The sequence below is a fragment of the Triticum dicoccoides genome, chromosome 2A (genome assembly GCF_002162155.2).
Source record: "Triticum dicoccoides isolate Atlit2015 ecotype Zavitan chromosome 2A, WEW_v2.0, whole genome shotgun sequence".
Taxonomy (NCBI): Eukaryota; Viridiplantae; Streptophyta; class Magnoliopsida; order Poales; family Poaceae; genus Triticum; species Triticum dicoccoides.
In genome coordinates, this window is record NC_041382.1 from 767,366,645 (window position 1) to 767,370,411 (window position 3,767).

Genomic DNA, 3,767 nt, shown 5'->3' on the forward strand with positions numbered 1-3,767 from the left:
TCCCAAGGTTGTCGGATGGCGCAACTGAGGAGTTGGTGGGGGCCATGTGAGCATGGGTGCGGGCGAGCAGCGGGGTGAGGATCGAGAAGGAGGGAACGAGAGGTGGGCCGAGGACGCGGCCAACGGGACGCGGATATTGACGTACAAATAGGCATCGGCATTGGGCACGCCGCACCGGTAGACAACAATGGCCTAGACTTCGAGCTAGGTGGCTGGAAGCGTAGGTCTGGACGGCGTGGCCATCTTTCCGGCAGGATGATGCGGGATATGACTGAGAGAGAAGAATAGAAGACCGTGCTCGATTGTGCCGGGAGTTGGCCTCACCCGATATTTTGGGTGATAGTTTTCACACAAAAATCCATAGCAAGAGGGGCAACAGGATGGTGGAGTAGAGAAACTTGGACATGGCAAGCAACCACCGCCATGTCTCCCTCTTCGACGGCCGACCTGCACGGTCAGATCTAGAAAGAGATACCGGGGCAAGCTTAAAGGCAAATCCGATTTGCTGAGATCCGCTAACTACAACCATGGCTATACAACAGGAGGGATCCTTGCCTGCCCCACTCAACTTCGGCGATCGCCGGAAAAGGGAGGCGAGGGGTCGGCGGCAAGGAATTTGGCAGGGTTCTCGAAACCTCGTTTGTTTTGTCGCGAGGGGAGGAGAAACGTCCCAAATACTTTTCTTCTCACGGTGAAACGTCTAGAATACCGGTGTTGTGTTCCGAAGCCTTCTTCAAAGTTATGTCCGATATTGGGGGTGTTACCGCAAAAGTGCGAGTCATGTGGCTAGAGGACAACGCATCTTAATCTCAGTCACACATTTCAGATCGAACAGTACACATGACGTGAAGACATGTATACCATCATCACCAACTTAGTAGGAGTAGATAAAGAATAATTAGTCAAACTTTGTGTCGTTTGACTTTAAAGAAATCTTCGGAGTAAAAGGAAACGAGGGGAGCACTTAGCAGCTAGTAGCCTGGATACTCATGCGTTTGCTAGCTATATCCATACATGAAATTATAACCTGAAATGGATCGAGCTATGTAATCAGACAACTACTGTGGTCAAAGATGTCTGATTGGTCACAGACACACTGCAGACTGGTAAAGATAGGCAGCTAGCTGATCGATCGAGGCTGCGATGATAAAACAGGAGCCTGGAACGCGCCGGCGACACGCTGACCGACATGACGACGCCGATCAGTTTCCGGCCGCCAGAGGCCAGGTGAGCTCGAGGCCGCCGAAGTCATCCCATGCGCCGGTGGGGGCGAGCGCCCCGTCGCAGCCACCCCACGGCGTCCCGAGCCCGTCGTAGAGGTGGTCTGTGGCCGTCGGCGTGGTCCACTGGAACCCGGCGAGCCCGAGGTCGAACTGCGGCAGGAAGACGGGGCCGTCGTCGGTGAGGAACGGGAAGACCGGGAGCGGGGTAAGCGTGTCCTGCTGTTCCGGCTGCGGCGGTGGCGGCGAGTCGGAGGACGTCGTGTGGGGCTCGGCGGAGGACCTGCGGCGCTTGCCGCTGCCGGAGCGGCGGCGGCACGCCCCTCCGACGGGGACCTTGCGGAGCGTGCCGCCGTGCGTCCAGTGGCGGCGGCAGGTGCGGCAGTAGTGGCGCGGGTGCGCGGTGCTGTAGTTGTTGTAGTAGCAGAACTTGGTGTCGGTGGAGCTGCACCGCGGGCACTCCAGCTTCGGCGGCTGCTGCTGGCTCTGGCCGTGGCCGTTCTTCTTGCTCGCCGCTCCCTCCTGGTCACCTCCTTGCTTGCCGGATTGAGACAGAGTGAGCAGTGAGCAGAGACTGACCTGCGCGAGCTGTTGCTCTTGCTCTTGTTCAGCAGCGTCGGGGGCGGAGTCGGCGGCGGGGAGGAGCGAGGCGGAAGCTGGAGCCATCGAATGCCGTGCGGGACTGCGGGCGGGGCAGCGCATGCCGTGTCCGGCCCGGCCGGCTTAAAACGAGCTGCGGCCTGTGGGCGCGCGTGGTGATCACCGAGCTACACCCTACTCGTACTCGTAGGCTCGTAGCAGGTAGGGTGAGCTAGGAGAGGAAGGAGAGAGTGAGACGTAGCGGTCAGTGTGAGCTGGACCGATGGGCGGCAAGCGGCGGCGGCAATCAGCAGATGATGGAGCTGACGGATCGATCGACGGGAGCGGTTGGTCGTGGCCTACTAGTAGTAGTAACCTATGCGAGGCCGTGCGTGCAGTGGGTGTTCTATATGTAGAAGCCGGCGCGGCGGCGGGCCCGCGTGTGACTCGGCATGGACGTACGGCCGGAGAACTAGATGCCCTCCTTGCGCCCGAAGGTAGCTTCCTCCACCGAGCACGGTGCCGAGATACTGTGATGGACGTAACCCGACCCAACTGTTCTGTGACCGGCGCGTAGGGCGTCGTCGCACCAACATCTGGCATCGCCGCCACTGGGCCACGGCGGCGCACCGGCCGGACTCAAGCATCCAGTGTGTTCTGCATGCGTGACAACGTTAGCCAGCGGGGGCGGGTCGGCGTTAATGGGAACGGGCTACAGCTAGCGGGGCCTCGTCGTGTGCTCTGCTGGTCGCGTCACCGTGACGAGGCGCGGGACCGCCGGAGGTTGGCGAGCTAGGTGAGAGGACAAAAGGGGGACATGGTCGGTGCCGCTTTTTCCACGGGACGGGGCCACACGCAGCGTGCGACGGCGACGGCGCTGTCACCGTCGTCCCGGGGTGACGGGGTGAGGTTAATTTCTGCGCTAGCTTTTCGTTGGCCGACGTACAGGAGCCGCAGAGGGCCGCCGGCGCGATCCCGCGTTTCTCGTCGACGGATCCATACCATATGGTGGCTCCTATGCTGCGAGGCCACGCTGCTCCATCGGCGTTGTCAAGGCTCAAGAGCCAAGTCCTGTTCCCGGCAGAAAAAAAAAACAAATTCTATTAATTTGGACGATTTTTTTCCCAGTGAAAACTTTTCTCATGCCAAGGATCAACTCCTGATTACCTTTGATGTCCAAAAATAAACTCCTGATTTCCTCCAAATATATCAAAATTTTGTTATTATGTCCAAATCGATGGTGTTATATAGTCTTTTTTTAACATAGTACTCCCTCCGGTCCTTTTTACTCCGCATATAAGAATTGTCTGAAGTCAAACTTCATAAAGTTTGACCATATTTATATGAAAAAATATCAACATCTATCATGCTAAAGTTATACAATACGAAAATTTAAGTCATAACGCTTCTACTAATATTGATTTCACATTGTGAATGTTGAAAAGTTGGTCAAACTTTACGAGGCTTGACTTCAGACAAATCTTATATGCACAATATATGTCGCTCACATACACGCATTCCTATGAAACACACACATATACTCTACCCCTATGATATTTTAACCACATGCGCCTCGTAGTCGACGAAAACGTCTCCTATCACTGAACGAACATCGCCGGAAGCCCGAAATAAATTCAGGAGTAATGCGAGCACCAACATCAAGTCTAGGACTTGCACCATGCGCTGGGATACCATGGTCCTTCTAACCATACAAACACAAGTTGGTTCACCATGGTTTTATATACTCATGTGGCATGATCTCGATTCTTCCCAGTATTGCATAAATCCTGACAGGAAACATGGGGGACGGAACATAGACAAAAAGGGTCATCTATTCATCGTTGGCTACTTGTTTTTACATTTAAAAATCATTTGATTTTCCAGCACCGTCGGATGAAATCCAACGGTTGACAGTGTTTCCTCGTTTTCCGGATCTTCCTCGTCACGACTTCCCTCTCGAGCCGTCTA

At 55.2% G+C, this 3,767-nt stretch overlaps 1 protein-coding gene across 1 annotated transcript; it reads right to left on the reverse strand.

Annotated features, from left to right (window-relative positions):
- Window positions 1-972: 972 nt before the first annotated feature.
- On the reverse strand, window positions 973-2,152 carry LOC119357123 (dof zinc finger protein DOF2.2-like). The gene has a single exon (XM_037624113.1). It carries the CDS (start codon window positions 1,920-1,922, stop codon window positions 1,203-1,205), a length of 720 nt encoding a protein of 239 aa, XP_037480010.1. The 5' UTR covers window positions 1,923-2,152; the 3' UTR covers window positions 973-1,202.
- Between the last annotated feature and the right edge of the window lie 1,615 nt (window positions 2,153-3,767).

Excerpts from the sequence above, each read along its gene's own strand:
- LOC119357123 (XM_037624113.1), bottom strand. The coding sequence starts at position 1,922 with ATGCGCTGCCCCGCCCGCAGTCCCGCACGGCATTCGATGGCTCCAGCT.